Here is a 17,960-nt window from a genome sequence, read left to right as displayed (position 1 = left end):
TAATAAAGATCAGAGCAGAAATAAACAATATAGAATCTAAAAAAACCACAGAGCAGATCAATGAAACCAAGAGTTGGTGTTTTGAAAAAATAAACACAATTGATAAGCCTCTATCCAGGCTTCTCAAAAAGAAAAGGGAGATGACCCAAATAGATAAAATCATGAATGAAAATGGAATTATTACAACCAATCCCTCAGAAATACAAGCAATTATCAGGGAATACTATGAAAAACTATATGCCCCAAACTGGACAACCTGGAAGAAATGGACAAATTCCTAAGCACCCACACACTTCCAAACCTCAAACAGGAAGAAAGAGAAAACTTGAACAGACCCATAACCAGAAAAGAAATTGAATCAGTTTATCAAAAATCTCCAAACAAATAAGAGTCCAGGACCAGATGGCTTCCCTGGGGAATTCTACCAGACATTTAAAGCAGAGATAATACCTATCCTTCTCAAGCTGTTCCAAAAAATAGAAAGGGAAGGAAAACTTCCAGACTCATTCTATGAAGCCACATTACTTTGATTCCTAAACCAGACAGAGACCCAGCAAAAAAAGAGAACTACAGGCCAATATCCCTGATGAATATGGATGCAAAAATTCTCAATAAGATACTAGCAAATCGAATTCAGCAGCATATAAAAAGAATTATTCACCATGATCAAGTGGGGTTCATTCCTGGGATGCAGGGCTGGTTCAACCTTCGCAAATCAATCAATGTGATACATCACATTAGTAAAAGAAAAGAGGATCCTGGGGGCGCCTGGGTGGCGCAGTCGGTTAAGCGTCCGACTTCAGCCAGGTCACGATCTCGCGGTCCGTGAGTTCGAGCCCCGCGTCGGGCTCTGGGCTGATGGCTCGGAGCCTGGAGCCTGTTTCCGATTCTGTGTCTCCCTCTCTCTCTCTGCCCCTCCCCCATTCATGCTCTGTCTCTCTCTGTCCCAAAAATAAATAAACATTGAAAAAAAAAATTAAAAAAAAAAAAAAAGAAAAGAAAAGAGGATCCTGTCAATCGATGCAGAAAAAGCATTTGACAAAATTAAGTTTATTTATTTTTGACGGGGGGAGAGCACAGTAGGTAAGCGCAGGAGGGGCAGAGAGAGAGGCAGAGAGAGAGAGTCCCCATTAGCCAGCACAGAGTCCGATGTGTGGGGCTTGATCTCACCTACCATGAGATTATGACCTGAGCTGAAATCAAGAGCTGGACACTCAACTGATGGAGCCACTGGGGCGTCCCATTCTGTTATTGATTTCCATAGTCCTCAGGAAACATACTTCTCATAATTTTAATACTTTTAAAGCTATTTATATATTTTTTTGCCCAACCATAAGGTCTATCTTGGAAAACATTCCAGATGTTCTTGAAAAGAATGCAAATTCTAGTCAGTTAAGTGTCTAACTTTTGATTTTGGCTGGGGTCGCCCGGTTCGTGGGTTCGAGCCCCATGTCAGGGCTCTGACAGCGCAGAGCCTGTTTGGTCAGTTAAGTGTCTCTCTCTCTCTCGCTCTTTTGCTTTCTTGCTCTCTCAAAATAAATAAATAAACTTTTAAAAACATTTAAAGAAAAACAATGCAAATTCTACAGGTTTGGAGGGTAGTGTTACACCGTGCTGGTTGGTAGTGTTCTAAATCCTCACAAATTGTCTAGTTTTTCCTATCAATTATTGAGAGCACAGCATTTAAATCTCATGCTGTAAAAGTTAGCTATAATTTCTCCTTTCAATCTGTCAGATTTTGCCTAATGTTTGTTGGGAAATGCTGTAGCTGTTTACACAATAGTTGCTTTATCTACCTATTACATCGACCCTCTTATTATTATGAAATATCTTTTTCTCTGGCAATATTTCCTGACAAAGTATTTCTGATATTAATATAGCCATTCCAGTCCTATCATGGTTACTGTGTATGTGGTACGTTTCCTCAATCCTTTTACTTCAGCCAATTATGTCTTTGAATCTGAATGATTCTGGTCTGATAATCAATGTCTTTTAACTTGAGTCCATTTATAGTTAATATAATTATGCACATAATTGGATTTAGGTTTGCCATTTTGCTATTTACTTTGTCTCAGGTGTTGTACCTCTGATCCTCTTCTTTTGTGTTACTTTTAATATTACTATTTTAATTCCTCTGTTAATTTTGGGGGGTTAATTTTTTAGTGGATGCTGTATAGGTAACAAGGTGCTATACAGATTACAAGATTGTCAGTTAATTGCAAAAATTATAGCTCCTTGCTCCAATATAGCTGCACTTCCTCCCCATTCCTTTGTGCTACTGTTGTCATATATATTATCAGCTGAGAAACGTTATAGTTATTCCCTAAAACAATCGTTTTAAACTACCTTTTAAAGAAATTAAGGGAAGAGAAATGTATTTATACACTTCATTTCTTCAAATGTTTTTCTGCCCCTTTCTCACCTCTCTTTCTGAGATCCCAGTCACACGTATGTTGGTACACTTGTTGTCCCAAAGGTCTCTGAGGCTCTGCTTATACTTCACCAACATTTTTTTCTCCTGTTCTTCAAATTGGCCCCCAACTGAATTGCGATCTCAGGCCAGTGGAGCTACACATTTTCCCTTACTCATCACCCACCAAGTGAAAATACTGTTGGGCTTGGGTTTTAACATACTACTCCAAATCAAGTAAATCCCCTGTCTAGAAGGGAAAAGCCTTGTTTACATGGCCCACTCTGCACTGGTTAAACTAATCACACTCACCAAGCTCCAGGCAGATGTGAATGAGAGCAGCCTCGTGCAAAAAGGCCATTTTCTCCTACAACTATTATCCAAGCTCTAAAGTCTTTACACACTTATCATTTCATTCTTAGTTTTGGTCAATTTCTGGAGTCCCCAGATAGTTATTTTTGAAAATTCTTTCTAGTAATGTATTCATTTTCTGGAGACAGGATCTACTTATGTACCTCTTCAGCATAACTGATAGTCATCCCCAAACATCAGTAAATTTATACATTCAAATCACCCATTTTATTTTTTTTTTTAAATTTTTTTTTCAACGTTTATTTATTTTTTGGGACAGAGAGAGACAGAGCATGAACGGGGGAGGGGCAGAGAGAGAGAGAGACACAGAATCGGAAACAGGCTCCAGGCTCTGAGCCATCAGCCCAGAGCCTGACGCGGGGCTCGAACTCACGGACCGAGAGATCGTGACCTGGCTGAAGTCGGACGCTTAACCGACTGCGCCACCCAGGCGCCCCCAAATCACCCATTTTAAATACATAAGTGGATAATGCTTAGTAAATCCATACAATTGTGTAACCATCACCACATTCTCCATTTAGATTTCTTCCACCATCCCCAAAATGTCTTCATATTAACTTTACAGTAGATTTCCAACCCTAAGCCCCAGGCAATCCCTATGTATATTTTATCTCTTTTGCCTTTTCTAAAAATTTTGAAAATGTTTCATATAAATAGAATCATGCGGGGCGCCTGGGTGGCTCAGTCGGTTAAGCGTCCGACTTCAGCTCAAGTCACGATCTCGCGGTCTGTGAGTTCGAGCCCCGCGTCGGGCTCTGGGCTGATGGCTCAGAGCCTGGAGCCTGATTCCGATTCTGTGTCTCCCTCTCTCTCTGCCCCTCCCCCGTTCATGCTCTGTCTCTCTCTGCCTCTAAAAATAAATAAACATTAAAAAAATTTTAAAAAAATAAAAAATAAATAAATAAATAAATAAATAGAATCATGCAATTTGCCTTCTACTTTCTTTCACTTATATAATTTTTATAGTTCAGCCATGTTGTTTCAGGTATCAGTCATTTCTTTATATTGCTAAACTGTTATCCACTGTATGAAAATACCACAAATGTGGGTTCACCCACCAGTTCTTGGCAATTTGGATTATTTCTAGTCAATTGTTACAATGCATAGGCAGCTATGAATATCTATGTGCACGTATTTTTGTGAATATGTTTTTATTTCTCTTGGGGAGATACCTAGAAGTGAATCTGGTCAGTCATATGGTAAACATATGGTGAACTTTTAAAGAAACTAACAAATTGTTTTCCAAAATAGCTACATCATTTTTATTTCCATCAGTGAAGCGTGAGGTTTCCAATTTTTCTACAACCTTTCCAACATTTTGTATTGTACATCTTTTTTAATTATGGCCAATCTACTAGAAGCAGAAATCAGAATGATGGTCACCAGGGACTGTGGGGACAAGGGTTTGGGGAGTTACTGTTTACTATTTAATGAATCCAGATGATGAAAAAGTTCTAGAAATAGATAACAGTGATGGTTATTGTGATAACCATGGATATTGTGATGTGCCATTGTGATGGCACAACATTGTAAATACACTTATGCACTGAATTGTAAACTTAAAAAATGGTTACATGTCAATGTTTATGTTAAGCATATTTTATCACAATGGGGGTGGGGGGAACATGCATTATAAGTTATTCTCTTTTTAGTTGTTCGATTGACTTTCAAAGTATTAAGTGAGAAGAACAAGAAAACGAAGTCTTATAGTAGTAGTATCTGGGAAAGTGTGTTAAACTACACTTGTTAAATATTTACTAAAGGTTTGTTTTGGGATATATGGTATATTCACACAATTGTAGAACCATCACCACAACCAAATTTAGAACATTTTCATCACCAAAGGAAAACCCATAATTATTAACAGTCACCCCACATTTCTCCATTCCTTCCAAACTCCCAGCCCTGGGAAACTATAATCTATCTTCTCTTTCTATTGCTTTGCTTATTCTAGACATTTCATATAAATGGAATCATACAACATACACTCTTTTGAGACTGGCTTCTTTCACAAAGTATAATATTTTCAAGACTCACCCACATTATAACATGAAACAGTGCTTCATTTCTTTTTATTGCTGAAGAATATTACATTGTAAGTGCATATCACATTTGATTTATCCATCTACTAATCAGTTGAGGTACACTGGAGTTGCTCCTAGTTTTTGGCTCTTGCAAATAATGCTGCTATGAACATACAATTATGTGAATATATATTTTCATTTCTTTTGAGTATTCCTAGAAGATAAATTGCTAAGTCATTTGGTAACTCTTTTCCAAAGCATTTGCACAATTTTACATTCCCACCAGCAGTGTATGAGGGCTCTCATTTGTGTTTATTGGCCATTGGTAAATCTTTTTCAGAAAAATGTTTATTCGTATCTTTGTTCAATTTAAAATTAGATTATCTATCTCTTTATTTAGTTGTAGTTCTTTCTATATTCTGGATAGCAGTCCATTATAAAAAATATAATTTCCAAATATTTTCTACCCTTTAGTGGGTTGTCTTTAAACTTTTCAGATACAGTGATATGTAGTACAAAATTTTAACATTTTTATGAAACTCAATTTACTTCCCCACAAATATTTCTCATAAATATGTTGATCATAACATGAGATGTTATCATTTTTGCTTCAACCAAATTAACTTACGAAAATCGATATATTATATACGCTTCTATTTTTACCTCTTCCACTGTTCTCTATTTCTGAAGTTACAAGCCTTCTTCTGTTATAATTTCTTTAGAAAACTTCCTTTAGACATTCTTTAAGAGTAGATCTGCAGGGTGCATGGGTGGCTTAGCCGGTTAAGCATCTAACTCTTGGTTTCAGCTCAGGTCATGATCTCACAGTTCCCAAGATTAAGCCCCACGTCAGGCTCTACACTGGAAGTGCAAAGCTTGCTTGGGATTCTCTCTCTCCCCCTCTCTCTGTCCCTGACTTGCTCCTGTACATGTGCTCTCTCTCTCTCGCTCTCTCTCTCTCAAACAAATAAAAAGTCAAAAAAAATAGGGGTGCCTGAGTGGCTCAGACAGTTAAGCGTCCAACTTCGGCTCACATCATGATCTCATGGTTCACGAGTTCAAGCCCCATGTCAGGTTCTGTGCTGACAGCTCAGAGCCTGAAGCCTGTTTCAGATTCTGAGTCTCCTCTCTGCCCCTCCCTACTTATGTGCTCTCTCGCTCACTTGCTCTCTCTCTCTCTCTCCCACTCTCTCCCTCTCAAAAATAAATAAGCATTAAAAAGTAAATAAATAGGGGCGCCTGGGTGGCGCAGTCGGTTAAGCGTCCGACTTCAGCCAGGTCACGATCTTGCGCTCCGTGAGTTCGAGCCCCGCGTCAGGCTCTGGGCTGACGGCTCAGAGCCTGGAGCCTGTTTCCGATTCTGTGTCTCCCTCTCTCTCTGCCCCTCCCCCGTTCATGCTCTGTCTCTCTCTGTCCCAAAAATAAATAAACGTTGAAAAAAAATTTTTAAAAAAGTAAATAAATAAATAGATCTGCTAGTGATTAATTTAGCTTTCCTTTTATAAGAATGTCTTTATATTCCCTTCATTCCTGATAGGTATTTTCATTAGATGTGGAATTCAGGCTTAACAATTCATTTATTTCACTATTTTAAAGATGTTCTAACACTGCTTTCATCATCCATGGATTCTGATGAGAAAACTGCCACCTATCATACATTACTGGAAGGAATGTAAACCAGTTCAGCCCCTCTGCAAAAACAGTTGGGCAGTTTCTGACAAAACTAAATATGCACTTATAAAATTTATCAATCATACTCTGTGGCATTTAATATAGAGACATGAAAACTCTACAGAAATCACACAAAAACCTTTACCTAGATGTTCATAGCAGCTTTATTAATAACAGCAAAATGCTAGAAACAACTCAAATGTCTTCCAGTGAGTGAATGGTTGCACAAATAGACACAGCTAATTCACAGGAATACAACAGAGAGATAATAAAGACTTAATTACACACAACAAACTAAATGAACTTCAAGGATATCATATTTAGTCCAAAAGTTAACTTTAAAATGTAATATACTATATGATTTCTCTTATATCCACTCTATAAATCACAAAATTATAGAGATAGAGAACATATAATAGTTTTCAGGAGAAAAGGAAGGAGTAGGTTGAAGGATGAGTCTGAATACAAAAAAATGTATGTGTTGAATAGTCTTATATCTTAATGGTGTTGTTGATTATGTGAATCTATATGGGGAATAAAAGTTATAGAACTATATACACCCAGGAACACACAAATAAATTCAGGTAAAACAAATAGAGCTGAGTAAAGTCTGTGCCATATTTTTTTACAGATTTTATTTTTAAGTAATCTCCACACCCAGCACGGGGCTTGAACTAACAGTTCTGAGTTCAAGAACTGCACGCTCCACTGACTGAGCCAGCCAGGCATCCTAGGTCTATAGCATATGAACAGTATTGATATTTGTCAACTTGATATTGGTTTTAATATTTTCTTACAGCTATGTAAAATGTCACTATTCAAGGGAAGTTGGAGGAATCTGGGTAAAGATCACATGAATACATTTCTGCAACTTAATGTGACTCTACAATTATTTCAAAATTAGAAGTTAAAACGTAGAATACACTGCTTTTGAATTTCCCTCATTCTCACAGGCGACAAATGGTATCTCAGTGTAGTTTAAATTTGTCTTTCTCTTATAACAAGTGAATTCATGGATATAGATTATACAGCATTTATATACAGATCTTCCTCAACTTACAAAGAGGTTACATCTCAATAAATCCATTGTGAGTTTAATATTTTTTTTTTTTTTTTTTTTTTTTGTTTTTTTTGTTTTTTGTTTTTTTTGTTTTTTTTTTTTTTTATATGAAGTTTATTGACAAATTGGTTTCCATACAACACCCAGTGCTCATCCCAAAAGGTGCCCTCCTCAATACCCATCACCCACCCGCCCCTCCCTCCCACCCCCCATCAACCCTCAGTTTGTTCTCAGTTTTTAACAGTCTCTTATGCTTTGGCTCTCTCCCACTCTAACGTCCTTTTTTTTTTTTTTTTTTTTTTTTTTTTCCTTCCCCTCCCCCATGGGTTCCTGTTAAGTTTCTCAGGATCCACATAAGAGTGAAACCATATGGTATCTGTCTTTCTCTGTATGGCTTATTTCACTTAGCATCACACTCTCCAGTTCCATCCACGTTGCTACAAAAGGCCATATTTCATTTTTTCTCATTGCCACGTAGTATTCCATTGTGTATATAAACCACAATTTCTTTATCCATTCATCAGTTGATGGACATTTAGGCTCTTTCCATAATTTGGCTATTGTTGAGAGTGCTGCTATGAACATTGGGGTACAAGTGCCCCTATGCATCAGTACTCCTGTATCCCTTGGATAAATTCCTAGCAGTGCTATTGCTGGGTCATAGGGTAGGTCTATTTTTAATTTTCTGAGGAACCTCCACACTGCTTTCCAGAGCGGCTGCACCAATTTGCATTCCCACCAACAGTGCAAGAGGGTTCCCGTTTCTCCACATCCTCTCCAGCATCTATAGTCTCCTGATTTGTTCATTTTGGCCACTCTGACTGGCGTGAGGTGATACCTGAGTGTGGTTTTGATTTGTATTTCCCTGATAAGGAGCGACGCTGAACATCTTTTCATGTGCCTGTTGGCCATCTGGATGTCTTCTTTAGAGAAGTGTCTATTCATGTTTTCTGCCCATTTCTTCACTGGGTTATTTGTTTTTCGGGTGTGGAGTTTGGTGAGCTCTTTATAGATTTTAGATACTAGCCCTTTGTCCGATATGTCATTTGCAAATATCTTTTCCCATTCCGTTGGTTGCCTTTTAGTTTTGTTGGTTGTTTCCTTTGCTGTGCAGAAGCTTTTTATCTTCATAAGGTCCCAGTAATTCACTTTTGCTTTTAATTCCCTTGCCTTTGGGGATGTGTCAAGTAAGAGATTGCTACGGCTGAGGTCAGAGAGGTCTTTTCCTGCTTTCTCCTCTAAGGTTCTGATGGTTTCCTGTCTCACATTTAGGTCCTTTATCCATTTTGAGTTTATTTTTGTAAATGGTGTGAGAAAGTGGTCTAGTTTCAACCTTCTGCATGTTGCTGTCCAGTTCTCCCAGCACCATTTGTTAAAGAGGCTGTCTTTTTTCCATTGGATGTTCTTTCCTGCTTTGTCAAAGATGAGTTGGCCATATGTTTGTGGGTCTAGTTCTGGGGTTTCTATTCTATTCCATTGGTCTGTGTGTCTGTTTTTGTGCCAATACCATGCTGTCTTGATGATGACAGCTTTGTAGTAGAGGCTGAAGTCTGGGATTGTGATGCCTCCTGCTTTGGTCTTCTTCTTCAAAATTCCTTTGGCTATTCGGGGCCTTTTGTGGTTCCATATGAATTTTAGGATTGCTTGTTCTAGTTTCGAGAAGAATGCTGGTGCAATTTTGATTGGGATTGCATTGAATGTGTAGATAGCTTTGGGTAGTATTGACATTTTGACAATATTTATTTTTCCAATCCATGAGCAGGGAATGTCTTTCCATTTCTTTAAATCTTCTTCAATTGCCTTCATAAGCTTTCTATAGTTTTCAGCATACAGATCCTTTACATCTTTGGTTAGATTTATTCCTAGGTATTTTATGCTTCTTGGTGCAATTGTAAATGGGATCAGTTTCTTTATTTGTCTTTCTGTTGCTTCATTGTTAGTGTATAAGAATGCAACTGATTTCTGGGCATTGATTTTGTATCCTGCAACTTTGCTGAATTCATGTATCAGTTCTAGCAGACTTTTGGTGGAGTCTATCGGATTTTCCATGTATAATATCATGTCATCTGCAAAAAGCGAAAGCTTGACTTCATCTTTGCCAATTTTGATGCCTTTGATTTCCTTTTGTTGTCTGATTGCTGATGCTAGAACTTCCAGCACTATGTTAAACAACAACGGTGAGAGTGGGCATCCCTGTCGTGTTCCTGATCTCAGGGAAAAAGCTCTCAGTTTTTCCCCGTTGAGGATGATGTTAGCTGTGGGCTTTTCATAAATGGCTTTTATGATCTTTAAGTATGTTCCTTCTATCCCGACTTTCTCAAGGGTTTTTATTAAGAAAGGGTGCTGGATTTTGTCAAAGGCCTTTTCTGCATCGATTGACAGGATCATATGGTTCTTCTCTTTTTTTTTGTTAATGTGATGTATCACGTTGATTGATTTGCGAATGTTGAACCAGCCCTGCATCCCAGGAATGAATCCCACTTGATCATGGTGAATAATTCTTTTTATATGCTGTTGAATTCGATTTGCTAGTATCTTATTGAGAATTTTTGCATCCATATTCATCAGGGATATTGGCCTGTAGTTCTCTTTTTTTACTGGGTCTCTGTCTGGTTTAGGAATCAAAGTAATACTGGCTTCATAGAATGAGTCTGGAAGTTTTCCTTCCCTTTCTATTTCTTGGAATAGCTTGAGAAGGATAGGTATTATCTCTGCTTTAAACGTCTGGTAGAACTCCCCTGGGAAGCCATCTGGTCCTGGACTCTTATTTGTTGGGAGATTTTTGATAACCGATTCAATTTCTTCGCTGGTTATGGGTCTGTTCAAGCTTTCTATTTCCTCCTGATTGAGTTTTGGAAGAGTGTGGGTGTTTAGGAATTTGTCCATTTCTTCCAGGTTGTCCAATTTGTTGGCATATAATTTTTCATAGTATTCCCTGATAATTGTTTGTATCTCTGAGGGATTGGTTGTAATAATTCCATTTTCATTCATGATTTTATCTATTTGGGTCATCTCCCTTTTCTTTTTGAGAAGCCTGGCTAGAGGTTTGTCAATTTTGTTTATTTTTTCAAAAAACCAACTCTTGGTTTCGTTGATCTGCTCTACAGTTTTTTTAGATTCTATATTGTTTATTTCTGCTCTGATCTTTATTATTTCTCTTCTTCTGCTGGGTTTAGGCTGCCTTTGCTGTTCTGCTTCTATTTCCTTTAGGTGTGCTGTTAGATTTTGTATTTGGGATTTTTCTTGTTTCTGGAGATAGGCCTGGATTGCAATGTATTTTCCTCTCAGGACTGCCTTCGCTGCGTCCCAAAGCGTTTGGATTGTTGTATTTTCATTTTCGTTTGTTTCCATATATTTTTTGATTTCTTCTCTAATTGCCTGGTTGACCCACTCATTCGTTAGTAGGGTGTTCTTTAACCTCCATGCTTTTGGAGGTTTTCCAGACTTTTTCCTGTGGTTGATTTCAAGCTTCATAGCATTGTGGTCTGAAAGTATGCATGGTATAATTTCAATTCTTGTAAACTTATGAAGGGCTGTTTTGTGACCCAGTATATGATCTATCTTGGAGAATGTTCCATGTGCACTCGAGAAGAAAGTATATTCTGTTGCTTTGGGATGCAGAGTTCTAAATATATCTGTCAAGTCCATCTGATCCAGTGTCTCATTCAGGGCCCTTGTTTCTTTATTGACTGTGTGTCTAGATGATCTATCCATTTCTGTAAGTGGGGTGTTAAAGTCCCCTGCAATTACCACATTCTTATCAATAAGGTTGCTTCTGTTTATGAGTAATTGTTTTATATATTTGGGGGCTCCGGTATTCGGCGCATAGACATTTATAATTGTTAGCTCTTCCTGATGGATAGACCCTGTAACTATTATATAATGTCCTTCTTCATCTCTTGTTACAGCCTTTAATTTAAAGTCTAGTTTGTCTGATATAAGTATGGCTACTCCAGCTTTCTTCTGGCTTCCAGTAGCATGATAAATAGTTCTCCATCCCCTCACTCTGAATCTAAAGGTGTCCTCAGGTCTAAAATGAGTCTCTTGTAGACAGCAAATAGATGGGTCTTGTTTTTTTATCCATTCTGATACCCTATGTCTTTTGGTTGGCGCATTTAATCCGTTTACATTCAGTGTTATTATAGAAAGATACGGGTTTAGAGTCATTGTGATGTCTGTATGTTTTATGCTTGTAGTGATGTCTCTGGTACTTTGTCTCACAGGGTCCCCCTTAGGATCTCTTGTAGGGCTGGTTTAGTGGTGACAAATTCCTTCAGTTTTTGTTTGTTTGGGAAGACCTTTATCTCTCCTTCTATTCTAAATGACAGACTTGCTGGATAAAGGATTCTGGGCTGCATATTTTTGCTATCTAGCACCCTGAAAATCTCGTGCCAATTCTTTCTGGCCTGCCAAGTTTCAAAAGAGAGATCAGTCACGAGTCTTATAGGTCTCCCTTTATATGTGAGGGCACGTTTACCCCTTGCTGCTTTCAGAATTTTCTCTTTATCCTTGTATTTTGCCAGTTTCACTATGATATGTCGTGCAGAAGATCGATTCAAGTTACGTCTGAAGGGAGTTCTCTGTGCCTCTTGGATTTCAATGCCTTTTTCCTTCCCCAGTTCAGGGAAGTTCTCAGCTATTATTTCTTCAAGTACCCCTTCAGCACCTTTCCCTCTCTCTTCCTCCTCTGGGATACCAATTATGCGTATATTATTTCTTTTTAGTGTATCACTTAGTTCTCTAATTTTCCCCTCATACTCCTGGATTTTTTTATCTCTCTTTTTCTCAGCTTCCTCTTTTTCCATAACTTTATCTTCTAGTTCACCTATTCTCTCCTCTGCCTCTTCCATCCGAGCCGTGGTGGTTTGCATTTTGTTTTCCATTTCCTTTAAAGCGTTTTTCAGCTCCTCGTGACTGTTCCTTAGTCCCCTGATGTCTGTAGCAAGAGATTCTCTGCTGTCCTGTATGCTGTTTTCCAGCCCAGCGATTAATTTTATGACTATTATTCTAAATTCACTTTCTGTTATATTATTTAAATCCTTTTTGATCAGCTCATTAGCTGTTGTTATTTCCTGGAGATTCTTCTGAGGGGAATTCTTCCGCTTGGTCATTTTGGATAGTCCCTGGTGTGGTGAGGGCCTGCAGGGCACTTCCCCTGTGCTGTGGTGTATAACTGGAGTTGGTGGGCGGGGCCGCAGTCCGACCTGATGTCTGCCCCCAGCCCACCGCTGGGGCCACAGTCAGACTGGTGTGTGCCTTCTCTTCCCCTCTCCTAGGGGCGGGATTCACTGTGGGGTGGCGTGGCCCGTCTGGGCTACTTGCACACTGCCAGGCTTGTGATGCTGGGGATCTGGCGTATTAGCTGGGGTGGGAAGGCAAGGTGCACGGCGGGAGGGGGGGCAGGCTTAGCTCGCTTCTCCTTAGGTGATCCACTTCAGGAGGGGCCCTGTGGCAGCCGGAGGGAGTCAAATCGCTGCCGGAGGTTTGGCTCCGCAGAAGCACAGAGTTGGGTGTTCGCGCGGAGCGAGCAATTTCCCTGGCCGGAGCCGGTTCCCTTTGGGATTTTGGCTGGGGGATGGGCGGGGGAGATGGCGCTGGCTAGCGCCTTTGTTCCCGGCCAAACTGAGCTCTGTCGTCCGGGGGCTCCGTAGCTCACCCTCCCTTTGTCCTCCAGCCTTCCCGCTTTCCGAGCAGAGCTGTTAACTTATGACCTCCCAGACGCTAAGTCGCGCTTGCTGTCTGAACACAGTCCGTCAGGCCCCTCCGCTTTTGCAAGCCGGACTCGGGGGCTCTGCTTGGCCGGCGAGCCGCCCCTCCGCCCCGGCTCCCTCCCGCCAGTCCGTGGAGCGCGCACCGCCTCGCCGCCCTTCCTACCCTCTTCCGTGGGCCTCTCGTCTGCACTTGGGTCCGGTGACTCTGTTCTGCTAATCCTCTGGCGGTTTTCTGGGTTATTTAGGCAGGTGTAGGTGGAATCTAAGTGATCAGCAGGACGCGCGGTGAGCCCAGCGTCCTCCTACGCCGCCATCTTCCTCGAGTTGAACACATCTTAAGTCAAAAGTGCATTTAATACACCTAACCTACCAAACATCATCCTTAGCTTACCCTACCTTAAACATGCTCAGAACACTCACATTAGCCTACAGTTGGACAAAATCATCTAACACAAAGCCTATTTTATAGTAAAATGCTGGATATCTCATGTAACTTATTGAATACTATGCTGAAAGCGAGAAACACAATGGCTATCTGAGTGCAGAACAGGTGTAAGTGTATCAGTTGTTTACCCTCACGATCACGAGGCTGACTCAGAGCTGCAGTTGGTTGTTGCTACCCAGAATCACAAGAGACTATTATACCACATATCACTGGGCTAGGGAAAGTTCAAAATTCAAAATTCCAAGTATGGTTTCTACTGAATTCCTATCACTTTCATATCATCATAAAGTTGAAAAATCATTAACTCAAGACATTTTAAGTCAGGGACAATCTGTATGTTTTATTTTTTTCTGTGAAATATTTGTGTTTTGTCTACTTTTCTATTTTAACTCAATCTTAGAAGATTCCCTTTCCTTTCATACACTATAATCTTATATCTCCGTCTCCAATACAATTAGTACTGAGTACTCTATTTGATGGTACCAATACAGAAGCCGTCTAGTAAAAAGGCACATTAATCTTGGTGCACAGTAAAGCCTGATACCATTACATAAGACTTTTTGAAGCTTCTCTTTATGAATTTCACAAACATAACAACCAGATACTTTTGGAAGGATTTTCTCCATTGCCTTATCACTTCGCCTAAAACATCAAATTAATAATATAAAATACATCCCAATACAATTATCCTAAGATATGTACCCATTTAACTAAACAGGCTGAACTTCTTAAGTATACATTAATAATAACTTGACTATATTAAAATTAATCAAAGTACTTTAACTGATACAAGGTGGATAAGCTTTTGCCGTGTGAACAAAAAGATAAATAAAACACTTCAGGAACCAGTAAATTATTATGAATAACACTTGTACCCAGAGAAAGAAATAGCTCAAGTTTAGGTCATCATTCTGGAGCATTTTCCTTTGATTAGGGACTTTGCCACACTGCTAACTTCAATTATATAAATGTGTAAAGGCAAATTATATCACTTAGCTTATCTTAGCCACAAAATGCTTTTAAATAAAACAAGTAACACAGATTAAAAAATGGACACAAAGTCAATCAAATCCACTCTTCCTTAATGCAGTTACCACGCAATGATCCCGTCAACATAAAATCAAATTAATCAATTTAGCATTAGAAAGATGGTGAATCAAATTTTATACATTGCCACTGTAAACATGAAAATGTCTTTATTAAAGGCTCAATGGATTTAAACAGAAAAAGTGGACATAATGTCAGCTTTAGATGGAAAAGGAAAAACATTACAGCTAAGGTCAAACATCAGTCGGAAAGGGCTAGAGGTGATAAATCTAGGACAATAACCCATGAAGTCTTTTTAATACAATCCAGCATAACCTAAAAGCAGCTCTGTACTCCAACTGAACTATGTATCAGAGACAAAAATGTCTTCTTAACAAAAAACAGATTCACAGTAATAAAAAAAAAAAAAGGAGGATAGTATTATAGTCAGGAACTCTTGTTGCTTTAAAAAATAGTTATAATTCTTTCAAAATGCACATAGTAACTTACCATTTACTGAGTATCAATTTATTTCCTCCCTTATAAAAACAATTTTTAAATGAAATAAAAATTCAGAATGTTATAAGTGGGAATGAAAAGAGATTATGAGCTCAACAAATAATAGAAAAGATAATATTTTTCAGGTTGAGTAACACTTTTTAACTTCTTTTAACTTTTAAAGTTAACATTTCTATAATTCTTATTTCCTAATAAACAACTTTACTTGTTTCAAGTGTTAATAATTCATTTACCAAAGAAAAGTGAACTTTTGCAACTCCACAATCTACAGTTCATTTCCATATTTCAAATCTGAGAATTGCACTTTAAAGTTATAAAAAGTTAATAAAGAATGGGGGGCATATTTGGAAACATAAGGCCACTATTTAATATGTCATTAATTAGAATTATATAATTACGTAAAATTTTTCTTTTTACATGTTTCTACACTTAAATATAATAAAATAAATTGAGTTGTACCTCTATTTCATCAAAAATCATGAGATAACATTTTCTACTTTTAAATGACCACAATCCATCTGTCAACAAACGTTAGATGTTTAACAGACTTATGCTCACCAAACTAGACGATGTTCAGGAGGATTGTTACTACTCAGTAAACGTGTGTGGCCTTGGAGGTAAATTGATTAAGAATCAAAGGACAAAAGAAAATATTTTTTACTTTTTTTTTTTTTTTAATTTTTTTTTCAACGTTTATTTATTTTTGGGATAGAGAGAGACAGAGCATGAACGGGCGAGAGGCAGAGAGAGAGGGAGACACAGAATCGGAAACAGGCTCCAGGCTCTGAGCCATCAGCCCAGAGCCCGACGCGGGGCTCGAACTCACGGACCGCAAGATCGTGACCTGGCTGATGTCGGACGCTTAACCGACTGCGCCACCCAGGCGCCCCTATATTTTTTACTTTAACACTCATAAAACACTAGGGTTTAAATATTTAATTCCAATTAAGAAAGAAAATTAACATCTGTCTGTATCTATCAACTTGAGCTAATTAACACAACTTAAAAAAATTCATTACAAGTCAACTGAAAAGTTTGCTAGCACTTCATTAAAAAGAGTTTTAAACAAGAATACAGGCCTGCACTCTAACATGTTTGGTGAACCATAAAGTTAACACGGGGGAGGTGGAGATTGATTATTATTCAGATTTCAAATAAAATACAATAGCTAAATTCAGTAATCTAGAACTTCAAAGATTTTTTTGTCTTTTAATTGCAGTAGAGTCTACGTTTTTTAGAAATGCGAATTGATCTTACTGTAGGAACTAGTACATGAGTATTGAGTCAAAGCTAATCTTTTATCAGGTATCGAATCACCATTTAAACTGAAAACACATTTCCTTAAAAAAAAAAATGCAGTATTTAGGTTTAATACTTTAAAGACTCACATAGCTTCTAGACATTATATTCTGAAAAAAGAATTAAATATATATTCTATATAAAATTAAAATAATTTCTATTTCATAAATGTTGATCTACTCCTATCCTATTCTAGTTATCAATTTTAGATTGGATTTTTTTTGTAGCAATGATTACAAACTATTAGAATTTTAAAATTACCTTCCTTTCAAAATGTATTTTTTAATGTTTATTTTATTTATTTTGAGAAAGTGAGAACACGAGCAGGGGAGGGGCAGAGACAGAGGGAAAGAGAGAGAATCCCAAGTAGGCTCCACGCCACCAGCCCAGAGCCTGACGTGGGGCTTGTACACCCGAACCATGAGATCATTACCTTAGCCTAAATCAAGAGTCAGACACTTAACCAACTGAGACACCCAGTCACCCCCAGAGATGTATTTTAAAATTCAAGACTATGATACAAAAGAAAAAGATTTTTATGAATACATGGGGGAAGAAAACAAAACCCAACTGGTTTCTTACCAGCCAGATTTACACTATGTAATTTATTTTTCCATGTTTATAATAATTAGATTTTTATAATCTATATGTTTCTGCATTATCTGAAGATACAGGATTACAACGTATGTATGTAGATAAGCATTACCATGTATGTATCTTAACATATACTTTGAGACTTTATGTATTTCTCATATTTATAAATGTCTGTAATAAAACGATATTATTTACAGTATTGTCACTTGTAACTATCATAATTAATCAATAATTTATTTAATTCCCTCCAAAATATGGAAGGTCCTATTGATTGTTTCTATCAGCAAGCCTCTGCCTTAAAGATCAATTATTAATCTTCCAATTTAGGTTCTATCAAGTGTCATCTTTATTATTTTTTTAAAGCTGATTTATTTATTTAGAGAGAGACAAGACAAGGCAAGTGGGGGAAGGACAGAGACAGAGGGAAACAGAACCTCAAGTAGGCTCTGCACTGTTAGCACAGAGCCCGAAGCAGGGTTCAAACTCACAAAACCATGAGATCATGACCTTAGCCAAAACCAAGAGTTGGACACTTAAATGACTAAGCCACCCAGACACCCCTACAGGTATTATTTTTACATTACTTGCATTGGAAGTTCTTACCTGGCCCTCTCCAACGGTTTCAGTGTCAATTACTGTGATAATGCCTGGAACCAGAGGACTCCGCCTTGAATTACTATGGAGGGCAACGTCATCTTCTGTCACACCTGAAGGCAGCGTGCCTGTCAGCTGAGTCACTACTTTCCCGACCATTGTCAGACCAGTTTTCAATGTCTATGCAATGAAATATAAAATATATGACTTCACATCAGTATTTGAATTCTAAACA

General features: G+C 38.1%; 1 protein-coding gene across 10 annotated transcripts in view; it reads right to left on the bottom strand.

Moving 5' to 3' along the window:
* The window catches only part of BCAS3 (BCAS3 microtubule associated cell migration factor), a 619,432-nt gene that overhangs the window by 416,892 nt on the left and 184,580 nt on the right, over window positions 1-17,960 (bottom strand). For all 10 annotated transcript variants that reach the window (XM_030295988.1, XM_030295991.1, XM_030295990.1 and 7 more), the window contains one exon: window positions 17,735-17,905. In XM_030295988.1, the coding sequence (XP_030151848.1) occupies window positions 17,735-17,905 (171 nt within the window). The remainder of the gene's footprint in view (window positions 1-17,734; window positions 17,906-17,960) is intronic.

Source organism: Lynx canadensis, chromosome E1 (assembly GCF_007474595.2).
Source record: "Lynx canadensis isolate LIC74 chromosome E1, mLynCan4.pri.v2, whole genome shotgun sequence".
NCBI classification, from domain to species: Eukaryota; Metazoa; Chordata; class Mammalia; order Carnivora; family Felidae; genus Lynx; species Lynx canadensis.
The sequence above is the reverse complement of the archived record's forward strand: the minus strand, read 5'-3'. Positions and strand labels throughout refer to the sequence as shown.